The sequence below is a fragment of the Salmo salar genome, chromosome 21 (assembly GCF_965601325.2).
Source record: "Salmo salar chromosome 21, fSalSal1, whole genome shotgun sequence".
NCBI lineage: Eukaryota > Metazoa > Chordata > Actinopteri > Salmoniformes > Salmonidae > Salmo > Salmo salar.
In genome coordinates this window covers 54,873,285-54,893,505 of record NC_138311.1, presented here as the reverse complement: position 1 = coordinate 54,893,505, position 20,221 = coordinate 54,873,285, and the positions used below count along the sequence as shown (strand labels likewise).

General features: G+C 44.8%; 1 protein-coding gene across 2 annotated transcripts in view; it reads left to right on the top strand.

The window, feature by feature from the left end:
* Nucleotides 1–20,221, top strand: part of fn1a (fibronectin 1a) — a 70,987-nt gene that overhangs the window by 25,187 nt on the left and 25,579 nt on the right. For both annotated transcript variants that reach the window (XM_082967243.1, XM_082967244.1), the window contains 15 exons: nucleotides 1,345–1,513; nucleotides 3,050–3,235; nucleotides 3,991–4,119; nucleotides 4,340–4,429; nucleotides 4,872–5,078; nucleotides 6,940–7,218; nucleotides 7,441–7,704; nucleotides 8,063–8,157; nucleotides 8,402–8,570; nucleotides 12,453–12,539; nucleotides 12,833–13,024; nucleotides 16,094–16,366; nucleotides 18,974–19,165; nucleotides 19,266–19,355; nucleotides 19,457–19,723. In XM_082967243.1, coding sequence (XP_082823369.1) covers nucleotides 1,345–1,513; nucleotides 3,050–3,235; nucleotides 3,991–4,119; nucleotides 4,340–4,429; nucleotides 4,872–5,078; nucleotides 6,940–7,218; nucleotides 7,441–7,704; nucleotides 8,063–8,157; nucleotides 8,402–8,570; nucleotides 12,453–12,539; nucleotides 12,833–13,024; nucleotides 16,094–16,366; nucleotides 18,974–19,165; nucleotides 19,266–19,355; nucleotides 19,457–19,723 — 2,689 coding nt within the window. The remainder of the gene's footprint in view (nucleotides 1–1,344; nucleotides 1,514–3,049; nucleotides 3,236–3,990; nucleotides 4,120–4,339; nucleotides 4,430–4,871; nucleotides 5,079–6,939; nucleotides 7,219–7,440; nucleotides 7,705–8,062; nucleotides 8,158–8,401; nucleotides 8,571–12,452; nucleotides 12,540–12,832; nucleotides 13,025–16,093; nucleotides 16,367–18,973; nucleotides 19,166–19,265; nucleotides 19,356–19,456; nucleotides 19,724–20,221) is intronic.

Here is a 20,221-nt window from a genome sequence, read left to right as displayed (position 1 = left end):
TAGATTCCAGAGTAGGCTAGATTCCAGAGTAGACTAGATTCCAGAGTAGGCTAGATACCAGAGTAGGCTAGATTCCAGAGTAGACTAGATACCAGAGTAGGCTAGATTCCAGAGTAGACTAGATTCCAGAGTAGGCTAGATTCCAGAGTAGGCTAGATTCCAGAGTAGGCTAGATTCCAGAGTAGACTAGATTCCAGAGTAGACTAGATTCCAGAGTAGACTAGATACCAGAGTAGACTAGATTCCAGAGTAGGCTAGACTCCAGAGTCTGGAGGTTAATATTCATCAGATGATATAGGTAACGCTGAACTCTAAAGCAGTTTTACATGCAGTTTGGATTCCACATAATATTGTGGGCACCAGATGTAGCACTGAACTCTAGGGTTTGGTTTTCTAGACATAGATTAAACCTGAAGGTCCTGAAGTTAAAATCAGATACTGAAACGAAAAGAGAATCTCAATTGTGGCTCAGTCAAGAACTAGGCTACATATGGCTGTGTTTCACACAAGCAGCCAAATTCGGCTCTTTTGGCCAAATATTCAGGAAACTGGCTCCTATACTCAGTGGTGGGGGGAAAAGTACCTAATTTGTCATACTTGAGTAAAAGTAAAGATACCTTTTTTTTATAGAAAATGACTCAAGTAAAAGTGAAAGTCACCCAGTAAAATACTACTTGAGTAAAAGTCTAAAAGTATTGGTCTTAAATATACTGAAGTATCAAAAGTATAAATAATTTAAAATTCCTTATTCTGCAAACCAGACAGCCACATTTTCTATTTTTTATTTTTTTTACAGATAGCCAGGGGAACACTCCAACACTCAGACATAATTTACAAACGATGTTCTCTGTTTAGTGAGTCCTCCAGATCAGAGGCAGTAGGGATGACCAGGGATGTTCTCTGTTTAGTGAGTCCTCCAGATCAGAGGCAGTAGGGATGACCAGGGATGTTCTCTGTTTAGTGAGTCCTCCAGATCAGAGGCAGTAGGGATGACCAGGGATGTTCTCTGTTTAGTGAGTCCTCCAGATCAGAGGCAGTAGGGATGACCAGGGATGTTGTCTTGATAAGTGTGTGAATTAGACCGTTTTCCTGTCCTGCTAAGCATTCAAAATGTATTGATTTAAAAAGTACATCCTTTTCTTTGGGAATGAAGTTAAAGTTCTCAAAAATATAAATAGTAAAGTACAGATACCCCCCCCCCCCAAAAAAAAAACGACTTAAGTACTTTACACCACTGCCTAAACTGGCCTTAAAGAAGTCAACATGCAGCTACCTTTTTTGTTGTTGTTATCAATAATATAATTTAAAATATTATCTCTCTGTCTCCTCTCTTGTTTGGGGTAGAAAAACACCCGTACCCCTTGGCGAGAGGTGAATATCCCAGGTCATCTCAACTCCTACACCATCGCTGGCCTGAAGCCAGGCATCACCTACGAGGGTCAGCTGATCAGTGTGCTACGCTTCGGACGCCGCGAGGTCACACGCTTCGACTTCACCACCACATACGGTTCCTGTGAGTATGACCACAGTAGGACCACAGTAGGACTACAGTATGACTACAGTAGCACTACAGTAGGACTACAGTAGGACCACAGTAGGACTACAGTAGGACTACAGTATGACTACAGTAGGACCACAGTAGGACTACAGTAGGACCACAGTAGGACTACAGTAGGACTACAGTAGGACCACAGTAGGACTACAGTATGACTACAGTAGGACCACAGAAGGACCACAGTAGGACTACAGTATGACTACAGTAGGACCACAGTAGGACTACTGTAGGACCACAGTAGGACCACAGTAGGACCACAGTAGGACTACAGTAGACCTACAGTATGACTACAGTAGGACCACAGTATGACCACAGTAGGACCACAGTATGACCACAGTAGGACCACAGTAGGACTACTGTAGGACCACAGTAGGACCACAGTAGGACCACAGTAGGACTACAGTAGACCTACAGTATGACTACAGTAGGACCACAGTATGACCACAGTAGGACCACAGTATGACCACAGTAGGACCACAGTAGGACCACAGTAGGACTACAGTAGACCTACAGTATGACCACAGTAGGACCACAGTATGACCACAGTAGGACCACAGTAGGACCACAGTAGGACTACAGTAGACCTACAGTATGACTACAGTAGGACTACAGTATGACCACAGTAGGACTACAGTATGACTACAGTAGGACTACAGTATGACTACAGTAGGACCACAGTATGACTACAGTAGGACTACAGTAGGACCACAGTAGGACTACAGTATGACTACAGTAGGACCACAGTATGACTACAGTATGACTACAGTAGGACTACAGTATGACCACAGTAGGACTACAGTAGGACTACAGTATTACTACAGTATGACCACAGTATGACTACAGTAGGACTACAGTATGACCACAGTAGGACTACAGTATGACTACAGTAGGACTACAGTATGACTACAGTAGGACTACAGTATGACCACAGTATGACTACAGTATGACTACAGTAGGACTACAGTATGACTACAGTAGGACCACAGTATGACTACAGTAGGACTACAGTATGACTACAGTAGGACTACAGTATGACTACAGTAGGACCACAGTATGACTACAGTAGGACCACAGTAGGACTACAGTAGGACTACAGTAGGACTACAGTATGACTACAGTAGGACCACAGTAGGACTACAGTATGACTACAGTAGGACTACAGTATGACTACAGTAGGACCACAGTATGACTACAGTATGACTACAGTAGGACCACAGTAGGACTACAGTATGACTACAGTATGACTACAGTATGACTACACGCCTTGTATTCTGTCTCCTTGTGTTATTGATATTTTGGCCCGGGAATCGGATTCAAACTAACAAGGATAAACTACCTGTGTACTGTGATTTATGTTTTAAAGGTGATTTCTGCTTGAGGGATGGCGTTGAGCAACAGCCATCTTGAGATCTGTGAACATCTTGAAAAAATGATGTCCACAGGCCATTACTCCCATTCCTAGGTTTATATCCGACCGTCTGATCTTTCTTTCAGTGGCGACCTCCGAGGGAGAGACCACCCAGCCTCCTCCGGTGGTGGACATCAGTGAGTCTGTTACAGAGATCACATCCAGCAGCTTCGTCATCTCCTGGATGTCTGCCTCTGACACCGTGTCTGGCTTCAGGATCGAGTACGAGCTCAGTGAGGAGGGACAAGAGCGAGGACAGCCCATGATTCTCGGTACGGAACAACCCACCGGGAACACATATCAGTTAAATTACGTTGAACCAATTTGGAATAGATGTTGAATTGACGTCTGTGCCCTGGTGGTAATAAACCCTTTAAGACGACGTACGATAATACTCGGAAGTATTACTATTCATTAGTACTGACCGTGACCTTTGACCTCCTCTTAATACTTTGTCAAGTTAGCACAGGTTTATGCTGTGTTGTCTGTATATCGATGCTGTGTTAATCTGTATATTGATGCTGTGTTGTCTGTATATTGATGCTGTGTTAATCTGTATATTGATGCTGTGTTAATCTGTATATTGATGCTGTGTTAATCTGTATATTGATGTTGTGCTATCTGTATATTATGTAGTAACGTGCGATAGATACGATGACTAGACTGTGAAACTGCTCAACTCAAGTATATTGTCTGAACCAATGAGATAAATATATATATATATATATATATATATCACACTAGATGACTGATAGGGGGCGCTGTGTTGAAGCCACCACACCTCCATCTTGGCACTCCACCTTCGCCCACTATTGTCCAAAATATTTTGAAAGCTATAAAAAAATGCATTTATGAATGTCTACATGTGTTTTGGCCATGTTTATTATATTACAGACACCTTAATGCAGACTTTTAAATTATATTATGTGAGTTAAACATGATTTAAAAAAAAAAAGAATCTATATATTATATCATCAATCCAGGGTTTATCAACATCATTGGTCCTAACATGTTTGTCTGTCTCCAGACCTCCCCCGCACCGCTACCTCTGTGAACATCAATGAGCTGCTTCCTGGAAGGAAATACACTGTGAATGTGTACGAGGTTACGCCTACTGGAGAGCCCAACCTCATCCTCACAACCTCTCAGACCACTGGTGGGTACAGAGATGGACACACATAGGCAGACGGACGGACTCAGACGCACAGACAGACTCAGACGCACAGACAGACGGACAGATGCACAGACAGACAGACAGACAGACAGACAGACAGACAGACAGACAGACAGACAGACGCATGCACACACTTTCTACAGTATGTATATATCTCTCCTCTGCTCCTCTTCCTGCCCCCCCCCCCCCCCCCCCCCCCCAGCTCCTGACGCTCCCTCTGACCACGAGGTGGACGAGGTGGGAGAGACCTCTATCATAGTCAGCTGGGAGAAACCCCTGGCTCCTATCACAGGTCAGTACACACATAGAGGCTGCGTTTACACAGGCAGCCCACTTCTGATCTTTGCCCACTTATTGGAAAAATATCTGATCTAACTGGTTTAAAAAAAGACAAATAAATAAAATCTAATTTTGGCTGCGTGTGTAAACGCAGCCAGAGATCCTTAGAGGAGACTACTGAGTGAATGGGGACTTTCCTCATCCCATGTCTATAGAAACATAGATTACAACTTATTCAACTGAATGATATTACAAAAACTCAACAAGTTCGCCCCCCCATCCAAAAATACTCAGACCGTGGCAATCTCTTACCAGATTGATGTTAAAAACATTTTATTTTTATTGAATTGACAGACTTCAGGGAAGATAATGAGTGATAATGTCTGTTCACCATTACCATAAAAAGAAATGTACATTTTTGTTTTGTTTACGATAATGTATCTCCTCTCCTACAGGTTACCGTGTGATCTACACCCCGTCTGTAGAGGGGAGCAACAACGGAGCTGCAACAGAGCTCACCCTGCCGGACACCGCGACCTCTGTGACTTTGAGTGACCTTCGACCAGGCCTGCTGTACAACATCAGTATCTACGCAGTAGAGGATAGTCTGGAGAGTGAGCCTGTCTTCGTACAGGTCAACACAGCCGGAGAACCCTTACCAGGTACTGTAATGTAGTGTGTGTGAATTGACTTGAGGATAGGTCCTGACAGTCTCATTACCTACCTATTTTATAATTTTTTAAAATTTTATTTAACCTTTTATTGAACTTGGCAAGTCAGTTAAGAACAAATTCTTATTTACAATGACGGCCTACCAGAACGCAAAAGGCCTCCTGCGGGGACGAGGGCTGGGATTAAAAATATAGGACAAAAACACACATCATGACAAGAGAGACACCACAACATTACATAAAGAGAGACCTAAAGACAACAACATAGACTGTAGTTTGTGTTAGATCTTAGCCCCAAACTTGACAAGCAGTCATACTAAAACAATGTATTTACTAGTTAGTTCAGAAGATATCAGCTCTGTTAAAACTGACCATACCCCATTTCTTTTTTTTAAATCCCTCTAGAACATATCGTTCAGGATTAGATTCCACAGTGGAAAGTTTGAATAATGCATTTCCTGTTCACAGCCCAAATGCTCCCATTTAATGGTCCAATGGAAAGAGTTGTGCAAGCTATTCTAATACTCCTGGCCAAAGATGAAGCCAAAACAACAGTTTGCAGCTGGAAAGTGTAAAGCCGCTTAGGTTGTATAGCTATGTAGACTGATGTATGAGTGCGAATCATTTGCGAGACCCTTCTTTGGATTGACTGCTGTAAAACAGTCCATCAGTAAGTCTATGTGGTTCAGCCTGCTACGCACTGATTTAGGGAATGACAAATAGACCCAGACTCCCTTGGATAGAGAGAGCGACCCAGACTCCCTTGGATAGAGAGAGCGAACCAGACTCCCTTGGATAGAGAGAGCGACCCAGACTCCCTTGGATAGAGAGAGCGACCCAGACTCCCTTGGATAGAGAGAGCGACCCAGACTCCCTTGGATAGAGAGAGCGACCCAGACTCCCTTGGATAGAGAGAGCGACCCAGACTCCCTTGGATAGAGAGAGCGACCCAGACTCCCTTGGATAGAGAGAGCGAACCAGACTCCCTTGGATAGAGAGAGTGACCCAGACTCCCTTGGATAGAGAGAGCCACCCAGACTCCCTTGGATAGAGAGAGCGACCCAGACTCCCTTGGATAGAGAGAGCGACCCAGACTCCCTTGGAAAGAGAGAACGACCCAGACTCCCTTGGAAAGAGAGAACGACCCAGACTCCCTTGGATAGAGAGAGCGACCCAGACTCCCTTGGAAAAAGAGAGCGACCCAGACTCCCTTGGATAGAGAGAGCGACCCAGACTCCCTTGGATAGAGAGAGCGACCCAGACTCCCTTGGATAGAGAGAGCGAACCAGACTCCCTTGGATAGAGAGAGCGACCCAGACTCCCTTGGATAGAGAGAGCGACCCAGACTCCCTTGGATAGAGAGAACGACCCAGACTCCCTTGGAAAGAGAGAGCGACCCAGACTCCCTTGGATAGAGAGAGCGACCCAGACTCCCTTGGATAGAGAGAGCGACCCAGACTCCCTTGGATAGAGAGAGCGACCCAGACTCCCTTGGATAGAGAGAGCGACCCAGACTCCCTTGGATAGAGAGAGCGACCCAGACTCCCTTGGATAGAGAGAGCGACCCAGACTCCCTTGGATAGAGAGAGCCACCCAGACTCCCTTGGATAGAGAGAGCGACCCAGACTCCCTTGGATAGAGAGAGCGACCCAGACTCCCTTGGATAGAGAGAGCGACCCAGACTCCCTTGGAAAAAGAGAGAGCGACCCAGACTCCCTTGGAAAAAAGGACTCTCCTCCAATGAGCATTGAGGACACAGCCCTAGTTTCATCAGGGTTATATGGAGATAATACTGTTAATAAACACATTACTTCCTGTCAATATCTGACCACTTCCTGTTTCCTGTCCACAGAGGAAGTCCCATCTCCTACAGACCTGCAGTTCTTCGAGGTGTCTGACGTGAAGATCACCATCACATGGACGGGGCCCCCTACTGACGTGTCTGGGTACAGAGTGACTGTGGCCCCCGTCGGTCCCAACGGGACCCCTCAGAGAGAGCTCCAGCTCCCCGTCACACACAACGCCTATGCAGAGGTCACCCACCTGACCCCCGGGACTCCGTACCGCTTCAGCATCTACACCATCAAGGGAGGAGAGGAGAGCCAGCCACTGGTTGCAGAGCAGGCTACCAGTGAGTATAGGCAAACTTATCCCATTAACAATTGTCAATTTGCAATAGGTTTTTCTATTACAAAAAATTAATAAATCGCTGTCCAGTCAAACTTAGTACTGTAAATATTACTGCTATAGTTTCAACTGAGACAAGACATAGATTAACGATTCTTTCTAGATCAGTGATTCTGTGGAATCTGACTGCAACGTTATCGATCTCAAAACACTTTTCTGTCGTCAGAGCCCGATTCTCCTGCTGATGTCCGTTTCACCAACGTAACCGAGGACAGTGCTCTGATCATGTGGGTGCCCCCCCGGGCCCGCATCACCGGATACCGTCTGTTCCTGACCCTGGAGGGATCCAACCCTAAACAGCTACGTTTGCCCGCCCGCCTGTCTCAGTACACCTTGCTCAACCTCCGCCCAGACACGGAGTACACGGCCATTCTGCACTCTGAACAGGATAATACGCTCAGTGAGGGTGCCTCCAGGACCTTCTCCACCAGTGAGTAGTATCCAGACTAGTGTACTGTTTTTATTCAACTCCTTTCTTAACCAATGAACTGACTGACTGACTGACTGGTTCTCAGTTTGTCAAACTGAAAATTGGCTGCGTCTCAATGACTCAAAAGTTGCACTTTTAAAGCACGTTCTAACTTCCAGCACAGTTTCTCGTTTTAATTTTTATAAAAAGTTAAACCGATCAAGGCCAGATTCTTTGTCAGTATACTTCTTGGTCCGTTTGACTAGTCAGGGGGGAAATGTACACATACAGTAGGTTTGCTTTGAGCAGGGATATGATTTTGTGGAGTTCCTAGTTTGGTTAACTAGTCCTGACCTCTGACCCTGTGTGTTCTATTCAGCTCAGCTAATGGGGAACGCCCCTCGCTTCAGTACTGATGTCACAGACACCTCCATCATCATCTCCTGGACACCCGTACCCCGAGTGGGATACAAGGTACACAAACACGCACGTTATTGGTCCAACTATTTCAGACTAGAGTTTGTGAATGTGCTCTGGCTCCTGTGATCCTGGGAAAGGGTTAGCCTCTCTCTCTCTCTCTCTTCACCTTTGCCGTGTTTGTCCGTGTGTATCCCTCTCACCTGTGCCCCCTGTGTGTGTGTGTGTGTGTGTGTGTGTGTGTGTGTGTGTGTGTGTGTGTGTGTGTCCCTCTCTCTCTCTGTCTCCTCTCCCCGTGTAGTTGACGGTGAGGCCCAGTCAGGGAGGCGAAGCGCCCAGAGATGTAACCTCTAACTCGGGTAGCATTTATATCTCGGGCCTGACCCCTGGGGTTGAGTACACCTACAGCGTTCAGCCAATCGTCAACGGATATGAGCAGGGCAACCCAATCACACGCCGCATAGTCACACGTGAGTGATCAGAGGATAGCCATGTTATTTTCTACTATATGTGTATATATATATATATATATCTCATTATTGTTATTCACTGTGTATTTATTACTTGTTACTATTTCTATTCAATTTGTTTTCATCTTTAACTCTGCCTTGTTGGAAAAGGATGCGTAAGTAAGAGTTTCACCGGTAGTCTACACCTGTTGTCCACAAAGAACGTGACCAATAACATTTGATGTTGATAGAGAATATATTCTCCATCAACATCAATTGGAGGATAACAACTTGTCCCCGAAAGTTTCCCTACTTAGGCCTTTTACACCCCCTGGAGCGTTGGTCATCGACCACAGTGTTCTAGCATATCTGGGCCTGGGAGAATCATTATTTTTATTATTATTTTATATTACATTTTTTTGTTCTCTATTTGTGGCCTAGTTACTTAGTTAGAATGTCTCTATTTGACCAGACCATTCCGTTGATTTAAAGTTGACTTTACTTCCTTTGGCTGAGTTGCTCAACTTAGTTTACCTTGAGTCTAATTATTAAGAACAGTAATGTGACCTAAGTCTTATATGAATATACTTTATGTTGCAATCAATAAAGGCTGGTGGGAGGAGCTATAAGAAGACAGGCTCATAGGAATGGCTGGAATGGAATAATTAGAACATAGTCCAACCTCTGGGGTAGCAGGTAGCCTAGTGGTTAGAGTGTAGGGGCGGCAGGTAGCCTAGTGGTTAGAGTGTAGGGGCGGCAGGTAGCCTAGTGGTTAGAGTGTAGGGGCGGCAGGTAGCCTAGTGGTTAGAGTGTAGGGGCGGCAGGTAGCCTAGTGGTTAGAGTGTAGGGGCGGCAGGTAGCCTAGTGGTTAGAGTGTAGGGGCGGCAGGTAGCCTAGTGGTTAGAGTGTAGGGGCGGCAGGTAGCCTAGTGGTTAGAGTGTAGGGGCGGCAGGTAGCCTAGTGGTTAGAGTGTAGGGGCGGCAGGTAGCCTAGTGGTTAGAGTGTAGGGGCGGCAGGTAGCCTAGTGGTTAGAGTGTAGGGGAGGTAGGTAGCCTAGTGGTTAGAGTGTAGGGGCGGCAGGTAGCCTAGTGGTTAGAGTGTAGGGGCGGCAGGTAGCCTAGTGGTTAGAGTGTAGGGGCGGCAGGTAGCCTAGTGGTTAGAGTGTAGGGGCGGCAGGTAGCCTAGTGGTTAGAGTGTAGGGGCGGCAGGTAGCCTAGTGGTTAGAGTGTAGGGGCGGCAGGTAGCCTAGTGGTTAGAGTGTAGGGGCGGCAGGTAGCCTAGTGGTTAGAGTGTAGGGGCGGCAGGTAGCCTAGTGGTTAGAGTGTAGGGGAGGCAGGTAGCCTAGTGGTTAGAGTGTAGGGGAGGCAGGTAGCCTAGTGGTTAGAGCGTTGGGCCAGTAACAGAAAGGTTGTTAAATCAAATCCCCTGAGCTGACAAGGTAAAAATCTGTCGTTCTGCCCCTGAACAAGGCAGTTAACCGACTGTTCCCCGGTAGGCTGTCATTGTAAATAATAATTTGTTCTTAACTGACTTGCCTAGTTACATAAAAGTAAAATAAATAAAAACAATTCTTGTCATTACAATAAGCCCCTCCTCCCACCAGTGTCCTCTGGTTGCAATTTAAAACATCATTCTATTGAGTAACCGAATATTCCCCAAAAATCTCTTCCTTTTTGTTCCTCTTTATCATAGTAACCATATCATAGTAACCATATAGTCTGGAGTAACCATTCTGGAGTAACCATTCAGGTTATAGTATGGAGTAACCATTCTGGAGTAACCATTCAGGTTATAGTATGGAGTAGCCATTCAGGTTATAGTATGGAGTAACCATTCTGACCAGGTTATAGTATGGAGTAGCCATTCTGACCAGGTTATAGTATGGATGGAGTAGCCACTCTGACCAGGTTATAGTATGGAGTAGCCATTCTGACCAGGTTATAGTATGGATGGAGTAGCCATTCTGACCAGGTTATAGTATGGATGGAGTAGCCATTCTGACCAGGTTATAGTATGGATGGAGTAGCCATTCTGACCAGGTTATAGTATGGATGGAGTAGCCATTCTGACCAGGTTATAGTATGGATGGAGTAGCCATTCTGACCAGGTTATAGTATGGATGGAGTAGCCATTCTGACCAGGTTATAGTATGGATGGAGTAGCCATTCTGACCAGGTTATAGTATGGAGTAACCATTCTGACCAGGTTATAGTATGGAGTAGCCATTCTGACCAGGTTATAGTATGGAGTAACCATTCTGACCAGGTTATAGTATGGAGTAGCCATTCTGACCAGGTTATAGTATGGATGGAGTAGCCATTCTGACCAGGTTATAGTATGGATGGAGTAGCCATTCTGACCAGGTTATAGTATGGATGGAGTAACCATTCTGACCAGGTTATAGTATGGATGGAGTAACCATTCTGACCAGGTTATAGTATGGATGGAGTAGCCATTATGACCAGGTTATAGTATGGATGGAGTAACCATTCTGACCAGGTTATAGTATGGATGGAGTAACCATTCTGACCAGGTTATAGTATGGAGTAGCCATTCTGACCAGGTTATAGTATGGATGGAGTAGCCATTCTGACCAGGTTATAGTATGGATGGAGTAGCCATTCTGACCAGGTTATAGTATGGAGTAACCATTCTGACCAGGTTATAGTATGGATGGAGTAGCCATTATGACCAGGTTATAGTATGGAGTAGCCATTCTGACCAGGTTATAGTATGGAGTAGCCATTCTGACCAGGTTATAGTATGGAGTAGCCATTCTGACCAGGTTATAGTATGGATGGAGTAGCCATTCTGACCAGGTTATAGTATGGATGGAGTAACCATTCTGACCAGGTTATAGTATGGATAGAGTATCCATTCTGACCAGGTTATAGTATGGATGGAGTATCCATTCTGACCAGGTTATAGTATGGATGGAGTAGCCATTCTGACCAGGTTATAGTATGGATGGAGTAGCCACTCTGACCAGGTTATAGTATGGATGGAGTAGCCATTCTGACCAGGTTATAGTATGGATGGAGTAGCCATTCTGACCAGGTTATAGTATGGATGGAGTAGCCATTCTGACCAGGTTATAGTATGGATGGAGTAACCATTATGACCAGGTTATAGTATGGATGGAGTAGCCATTCTGACCAGGTTATAGTATGGATGGAGTAGCCATTCTGACCAGGTTATAGTATGGATGGAGTAGCCATTCTGACCAGGTTATAGTATGGATGGAGTAGCCACTCTGACCAGGTTATAGTATGGATGGAGTAGCCACTCTGACCAGGTTATAGTATGGATGGAGTAGCCATTCTGACCAGGTTATAGTATGGATGGAGTAGCCATTCTGACCAGGTTATAGTATGGATGGAGTAGCCATTCTGACCAGGTTATAGTATGGATGGAGTAGCCATTCTGACCAGGTTATAGTATGGATGGAGTAGCCATTCTGACCAGGTTATAGTATGGATGGAGTAGCCATTCTGACCAGGTTATAGTATGGATGGAGTAGCCATTCTGACCAGGTTATAGTATGGATGGAGTAGCCACTCTGACCAGGTTATAGTATGGATGGAGTAGCCATTCTGACCAGGTTATAGTATGGATGGAGTAGCCATTCTGACCAGGTTATAGTATGGATGGAGTAGCCACTCTGACCAGGTTATAGTATGGATGGAGTAGCCATTCTGACCAGGTTATAGTATGGATGGAGTAGCCATTCTGACCAGGTTATAGTATGGATGGAGTAGCCATTCTGACCAGGTTATAGTATGGATGGAGTAGCCATTCTGACCAGGTTATAGTATGGATGGAGTAGCCATTATGACCAGGTTATAGTATTGAGCGATCTAGTAAACTTTACCCAATCATCTTTTTCCTCTTGTCGTCCTCCAGCTCTGTCTCCTCCTACTGACCTCAAACTGGAGTCCCACCCTGACAGAGGAGAGTTGACTGTCCAGTGGAACGAAGCCAGCACCCCAGGTCAGAACAATGATACGTATGTTCTGTCTAGATAATAACCCAGCCCTTGAGTCACTCGCTCACATAGCCACACCTACAGGGTCAGCCAGAGTGCAGTGTTTATACTGACACACCTCATATGACCCAGTTCAAAAGAAAGATCTTGCTTTTTGGATTTAGGACGAAGATTACAGAGACTATATGTCCAGATTAAATGTCCAGACCAGAGTACTTAAATGTCTTATTTTTTACGTCTTCTGTCCAGTTTATATCCACTGTCCAATTCTCACATTTTCTCCATGCCATCCAATCAGACATCACCGGCTACAGAGTGACATGCACGCCAACCAACGGGCAGCGAGGAAACAGCCTGGAGGAGTTTGTGAAGGCGGGGGAGACCTCGTGCACGCTGGAGAACCTCAGCCCTGGCGTGGAGTACAACGTCAGCGTCTTCACCGTTAAAGACGACATGGAGAGCGTTCCTGTCTCCGACACCGTTACTCAAGGTGGGTGTGGCCTAATGCCAGGTGACCTTTGACCCCGTCACCCCTGCCCTGTGACATCATGATGTGGACAGGAGTGTCCGGCAGGGTTCCATCGTACCTCTCCAAACGCAGACCTCTTTCAAAACAAAAATCAAATTTTATTTGTCACATGCGCCAAATACAACAGGTGCAGACTTTACTGTGAAACGCTTACTTATACATGCCCTTAACCAACAGTGCAGAGTTAAAAAGTAAGAAAATTAGCGCACAAAAAAAGGAAACGTTAACAGAATAAAATACAGAGGCTATATACAAGGAGTACCAGTACTGAGTCAATGTGCAGGGGTACGAGGTAGTAATGAGACTATATACAAGGAGTACCAGTACTGAGTCAATGTGCAGGGGTACGAGGTAGTAATGAGACTATATACAAGGAGTACCAGTACTGAGTCAATGTGCAGGGGTACGAGGTAGTAATGAGACTATATACAAGGAGTACCAGTACTGAGTCAATGTGCAGGGGTACGAGGTAGTAATGAGACTATGTACAAGGAGTACCAGTACTGAGTCAATGTGCAGGGGTACGAGGTAGTAATGAGACTATATACAAGGAGTACCAGTACTGAGTCAATGTGCAGGGGTACGAGGTAGTGGAGGTGATTGAGGTAATATATACAGAGCCTTCAGAAAGTTAACACTCCTTGACTTTTTCCACGTTTTGTTGTGTTGCAGCCTGAATTTTAAATGGATTAAGTTTAGATTTGTTTGTCACTGGCCTACCCACAATGCCCCATAATGCCGAAGTGGAATTGTTTATTTTTTATATTTTTTAAATTACAAATTAATAAGAAATGTAATGCTGAAATGTCTTGAGTCAAAAAGTGTCAAACCCCTTTGTTATGGAAAATCAAAATAAGTCCAGGAGTAAAAATTGGTTTAACAAGTCACATAATAAGTTGTAATAATAGTTATTCAAAAATCATGTTAAACACCATCTCATTTCTGTACCCCACTCGTACAGTTATCTGTAAGGTCCCTCAGTCGAGCAGTGAATTTCAAACACCAATTCAACCACAAAGACCAGGGAGGTTTTCTAATGCCTCGCAAAGAAGGGCACCTATTGGTAGATGGGTAAAAAAAAAAAAAAAAGTGGACATTGAATATCCCTTTGAACACGGTGAAGTTATTAATTACACTTTGGATGGTGTATCAATACACCCAGTCACTACAAAGATACAGGCGTCCTTCCTAACTCAGTTGCTGGAGAGGAAGGAAACCACTCAGGGATTTCACCATGAGGCCAATGGTGACTTTAAAATATTTTCAAGTTTAATGGCTGTGATAGGAGACAGCTAAGGATGGATCAACAATATTTTAGTTACTCCACAATACTAACCTAATTGACAGAGTGAAAAGAAAGAACCCTGTACGGAATAAAAAATATTCCAAAACATGCTTCCTGTTTGCAACAAGGAACTAAAGTATAACTGCAAAAAATGTGGTAAAGCAATTCACTTTTCATCCTGAATACAAAGTGTTATGTTTGGGGGTAAATACAACACATCAGAGTCCCACTCTCCATATTTTCAAGCATAGTGGTGACTGCATCATGTTATGGGTATTCTTTTCATCTTTAAGGACTGGGGAGTTTTTCAGAATAAAAAAGAAACGTAATCGAGCTAAGCACAGGCGAAAACCTTGTTGTCTGCTTCCCACCAGACACTGAGTGACAAATTCACCTTTCATCAGGACAATGACCTAATATACAAGGCCAAATCTATACTGGAGGTGCTTACCAAGAAGACAGGGAATATTCCTGAGTGGCTGAGTTAAGTTTGCAAGTAGATTTAAGTCAAAACTTTATGGCAAGACCTGAAAAATGGAATGGAAAAACAACCAATTTGACAGTGCTTGAAGAATCCAGGTGTGGAAAGCTCTAACACAACAAAATGTGGACTAAGTCGAGGGGTATAAATACTTTATGAAGGCACTGTAGGTATGGGGTAAATTAAGCAACAACAAAAAAGTGACGAGTGACTCTCGTTATATAGACTTCAATGATGTGGACAAGAGTGTCTGGCAGGGTTCCATCAGATCTCTCCTACTCAGGCCTCTTCGTTTTATATATATATATATATATATATAATGTCCGTGACACAAGACATTGCTCATATTAACTCGCCCAGTGGGCAGAACTGGTGGAAATGACTTCATTACAACCAAATAACAACCAGCTGTTTAGTGATTCTACAGTCTCTGCTTGGCCTGTATTTTCGCCAGTATCCCTGTTCCTACACCCTTAGAAAGAACGGGTTCTATCTAGAACCTTAAAGGGTTCTCCTATGGGGAACAGCTGAAGAACCATTTTCGAACCCCCCTCTTTTTTGTTTTCTAAGAGTGTACTGTAGCTACTGCCAGCAATTTTTCACTCATTGTTTTTAGATTAATTTAGAATAATTTTTTAGACTATTTGAATAATTTGTGCATTCTGCCTTTTTAGATGAGCTATGGATCTAAATCATTAATTGATGTCAGTTGAAGATTTTGCACATGACTGTGAGGTTAGAATACCATTAATGCGTGCAATATCAGTGTGATGATAAACATAACCATGGTGGAACCACATCCACACCACCCTGAGCTGGTAACCCATGTCATTGGTACTCATTCATTGAAGCCTATAGATGCTTTTATAATGTCCTGCTCAATAACATTGCTTATTACGGTCTGTCCTGTGTCTGTCTGTCCTTTGTCTGTCTCTGTCCTGTCTCTCTGTCCTGTGTCTCTCTGTCCTGTGTCTGTCTCGTGTCTCTCTGTCCTGTGTCCGTCTCTGTCCTGTGTCCGTCTCTGTCCTGTGTCCGTCTCTGTCCTGTGTCTGTCTCTGTCCTGTGTCCGTCTCTGTCCTGTGTCCGTCTCTGTCCTGTGTCTGTCTCTGTCCTGTGTCTGTCTCGTGTCTCTCTGTCCTGTGTCTGTCTCTGTCTGTCTCTGTCCTGTGTCTGTCTCTGTCCTGTGTCTGTCTCTGTCCTGTGTCTGTCTCTGTGCTGTCTGTGCTCCCTTCCTTCCTTCCCTCCCTCTCTAACCCACTACTAGACGTGCCCCAGCTAACAGACCTCAACTTCGTCGACGTCACCGACACGACTATCGGCCTGAAGTGGAACCCACTAAACTATACGGCGGTCACAGGCTACCGTATCACGGTTATGGCAGCGGGGGAGAGCGTGCCAATATTCGAGGACATGGTGGAGGCCACCACCGGGTACTACACCGTGTACGGACTTGAGCCCGGCATCGATTATGACATTTCAGTCATCACCGTGACAGAGAGTGGAGAGAGCGAACCGACCACACTCACGCAGCAAACTGGTAATACTTCTAAATGGATAAGACATTTGCATGGACCGAAAGACGGTTGTGAAGTGGGCCAGTGAATGAATGAACACTTTCCTTCCTGGATTGGAGGAGTTCAGAGACCCTGAATCTCATTTTACTATCCTTCCCATTCCTATTGGTTTGTGTGTTTTTAATATAAGTGTGTAATGGTAGTTTTAAATGACGTTGGCATTATTACTGCGATTGCATGTAGTCACGTCTTGTTTCTGCTTCTCTGTCTCATAAATCCGTTTACGTCTGGCTGATGGAAACATCTCAGCACTGAACCACGTTAGGGATCAGAAACGCAATTACAAATCATTTGTAGACTGCAAATTGACTGCAATACAATACACAACCGATATAATATTTAAATCCAATTTTATATGTCAGATGCGCCGAATACAACAGGTTTAGACCTTACTGTGAAATGCTGACCTTACTGGGAAGCCCTTAACCAACAATGCGGAGTAAAAAAATATTAAGAAATGTGCGAAATAAATTAAAGGAAAAATAGTAACAATAACAAGGCTATATACAGGGTTACCAGGAAGTAATGAGGCTATATACAGGGTTACCAGGAAGTAATGAGGCTATATACAGGGTTACCAGGAAGTAATGAGGCTATATACAGGGTTACCAGGAAGTAATGAGGCTATATACAGGGTTACCAGGAAGTAATGAGGCTATATACAGGGTTACCAGGAAGTAATGAGGCTATATACAGGGTTACCAGGAAGTAATGAGGCTATATACAGGGTTACCGGTACTGAGTCAATGTGCAGGGGTACGAGGGTAGTAATGAGACTATATACAAGGAGTACCAGTACTGAGTCAATGTGCAGGGGTACGAGGGTAGTAATGAGACTATATACAAGGAGTACCAGTACTGAGTCAATGTGCAGGTTAGTCGAGGTAATTGAGGTAATATGTAGATAGGGGTGTAAAGTGACTATGTATAGATAATACACAGAGTAGCAGCAGCGTATGTGAAGACTGCAGGAATGTGTTGGAGTGTCAGTGTAGTATGTGTGGTTGGAGTCTAGTGAGTGTTCAGCGTTCAGGACAACTGGGAATTCTGGGGGGCACTTGTAGCTGATTTCCTGGTGTGTTTTTACAGTATATCCTTCGCGTCCGACTCATTTTAAAGAAAAAAAAATAATTGTCCAGTTCGAGGTGAGTAATGTTCTAATGTCTAGAAGCTCTTTTCCGTCATGGCAGAAACAATAAGTACAACAACAAAAAAGTTCAACGGTGCAAAAAAATAACAATTGTACAATTTGGTCAAGAGCCTGTAAAACGACGGACATTATAGATCATCGTGTTTCAACCATTCAACTAAAACACAATAATTTCAAACCTTGCTTACATTTTTGTACACGATCACATCTCTATTACTTGGGAACAAATTTCCAAAATTAAAATCACTTGTAGCTGATTTCCTGGTGTTTTTACAGTCTTAATTGCCAACAATGAAAAAAGTAAATGTATTTTTTTGTTGTTGTTACCATTAGTTATAGTCCACGTTAGTAGGGCTTTAATCTCCCTCTAGCTGTGTGTGTGATGCTATTCAGGACCATATAGGTTTAGTTTTCCCCAACCTACATCTACATCTGAATTGTTCAACACTAGCTGGAGAGCTCATTGCGACTCCCATTTGGTCTCCTTTCCTCAAACATAGTTTATTCCCTCACTTTATAACGACGTCGTAAAACTGTAGATATTCAACATTCAAACATATTGTTTCCTTTAACGGATCTCGATTTCAGATGGTCTAAACACCTCAATATAACTGCGTCCTGAATTTCCTACCTTCAAAGTGTACACTTGCACACTCCCTGTCGTGGATTTTAAAGCATTGGATTAGTTAAGGCTGGAGCGAGTTTCTACCATGACCAGGAGAGTGAGAGAAGGGTTTGAGCAGCAGGTAGTCTAGCGGTTAGAGTGTTGAGCCAGTAACTGAAAGGTTGCTAGTTTGAATCCCGGAACTGTAATGCTCGGGCGTCGTGGGTGAGGAATCAAACGCAGGAAGCAGCGAATACAGGGTAGTGGCTTTTAATGGGCCAAATGGCGAAAAAACACAAGCCACCCCAAACAGCGATGAGAGGGCACGCAAAACCTACGCACTAGCGCAAAAAACCACAACCAGCGTGTACACAAGCATACAACAGATAAACAATCCCGCACAAAGAGCAGGCGGGCCAGCTAGCTCATATAGCCCCGCTAATCACCCCCACTAAGAACAGGTGCAAACAATAACAGAAAGGGGGAAACAAAAAGGGAATCAGTGGCAGCTAGTAGGCCGGTGACGACGACCGCCGAGCACCACCCGAACAGGAGGGGGCGCCACCTTCGTTGGGAATCGTGACAGGAACTGACAAAGTGAAAAAATTAGCTAGGCACTATAACCTCCAGTATCTGCTTTGACCCTGGCCGTGACCTCAGAGGGAGTAAAAAATAAATGATAAAAAAAAAAACACATTTCTAATTCACACAAGTGCACATGAAATAGGACAAATATAAGCACCTACCAAAAGGGTGGAGAATTGGAATGCTACTCCTCTCTCTGACTTAATACCTGATATCTCTCCGTCCCCCCAGCCGTTCCTGCCCCTACTAACCTGGGTTTCCCTGAGGTGGGTCCTGACAGTATGCGGGTGACCTGGACCGCTCCTGTGGTTCCTAACCCCGCTGACATCAGCAGCTTCGTTATTCGCTACCACCCCATCGATGACGAGGATGACATCACAGAAAGCAGCGTCGGAAGGAACGCCGACACCGTGGTTCTTAAGAGTAAGGCGCGGGCGCGCACACACAGTCCTAATGACTGTTAATAGTGTTGTACTTTTTCTTGTCACTCACTGACTGATGCTGTTTGTCTCTGTTCCCGTAGATCTGATTTCCAACACAGAGTACCTGGTCAGTGTGGTGTGTGTTTATGAAGCGAGGGAGAGCTCACCTCTGGTCGGCACCCAGAAAACAAGTGAGTTTCATCTGATTGATTGATTGATGTGTTTTGGTTATCCTTTGTTTTGTCAATGTTTCCTAAATGACTCCTCACTGACGTTTTTTTTCTCCCCTCAGCTCTGGACTCCCCCAGCGGTCTGCGGTTCTCAGAAGTTCTGACCAACTCCTTCACGGTGCACTGGCAGGCCCCCAACGCCATCATCACTGGCTACCGGATTCGTTACCAGATGACCAGCGGCGGGCGGGCCAAGGACGAGAGGCTACCGCCATCCAGGAACCACTTCACCCTGACCGGGCTGACCCCGGAGACGGAATACATCGTCAACATCTATGCTGTCAGCGGCCAGCAGGACAGCAAGCCGCTCACCGGCAAACAGAAAACCAGTAAGACCTGTTGACAGCCTGTCCCAATTCCCTACCCCTACGATAAGACCTGTTGACAGCCTGTCCCAATTCTCTACCCCTACGATAAGACCTGTTGACAGCCTGTCCCAATTCTCTACCCCTACGATAAGACCTGTTGACAGCCTGTCCCAATTCTCTACCCCTACGATAAGACCTGTTGACAGCCTGTCCCAATTCTTTACCCCTACGATAAGACCTGTTGACAGCCTGTCCCAATTCTCTACCCCTACGATAAGACCTGTTGACAGCCTGTCCCAATTCTCTACCCCTACGATAAGACCTGTTGACAGCCTGTCCCAATTCCCTACCCCTACGATAAGACTCGTTGACAGCCTGTCCCAATTCTCTACCCCTACGATAAGACCTGTTGACTTTTCACACATCTCCTGAATCCCAAAATCACACCATAGCCCCTACTCCCAAGGCACATGTAGATCTTAGAGGGTTGGATAGGTGTTAACCAATATGGTGGTAGCT